At 58.1% G+C, this 442-nt stretch overlaps 1 protein-coding gene across 1 annotated transcript; it reads left to right on the top strand.

Annotated features, from left to right (window-relative positions):
• Nucleotides 1-5: 5 nt before the first annotated feature.
• Nucleotides 6-437, top strand: LOC109508673 (actin-like; the record flags this gene model as incomplete). The annotated part of the gene is made up of 1 exon (XM_019858685.1): nt 6-437. A coding segment is annotated over one exon (432 nt), but the record flags the coding sequence as incomplete, so codon positions are not given.
• Nucleotides 438-442: the final 5 nt, after the last annotated feature.

Raw genomic sequence — 442 nt, forward strand, 5'->3', positions numbered from 1 at the left:
CCTTCAACACACCCGCCATGTACGTTGCCATTCAGGCTGTGCTGTCCCTGTACGCCTCTGGTCGTACCACCGGTATCGTCATGGACTCCGGTGATGGTGTGACCCACACAGTGCCCATCTACGAGGGTTACGCTCTGCCCCACGCCATCCTTCGCCTGGACTTGGCTGGCCGTGACCTCACAGACTACCTCATGAAGATCCTGACAGAACGTGGCTACTCCTTCACCACCACAGCTGAGAGGGAAATTGTGCGTGACATCAAGGAGAAGCTGTGCTACGTCGCCCTCGACTTCGAGCAGGAGATGGGCACCGCTGCCTCCTCCTCCTCCTTGGAGAAGAGCTACGAGCTGCCTGACGGACAGGTCATCACCATTGGCAATGAGAGGTTCCGTTGCCCCGAGGCCCTCTTCCAGCCTTCCTTCCTTGGTATGTTCAGTGTCGA

This window comes from Hippocampus comes, unplaced genomic scaffold (genome assembly GCF_001891065.2).
Source record: "Hippocampus comes isolate QL1 unplaced genomic scaffold, H_comes_QL1_v1.1 C16456667, whole genome shotgun sequence".
In the NCBI taxonomy this organism is placed as follows: Eukaryota; Metazoa; Chordata; class Actinopteri; order Syngnathiformes; family Syngnathidae; genus Hippocampus; species Hippocampus comes.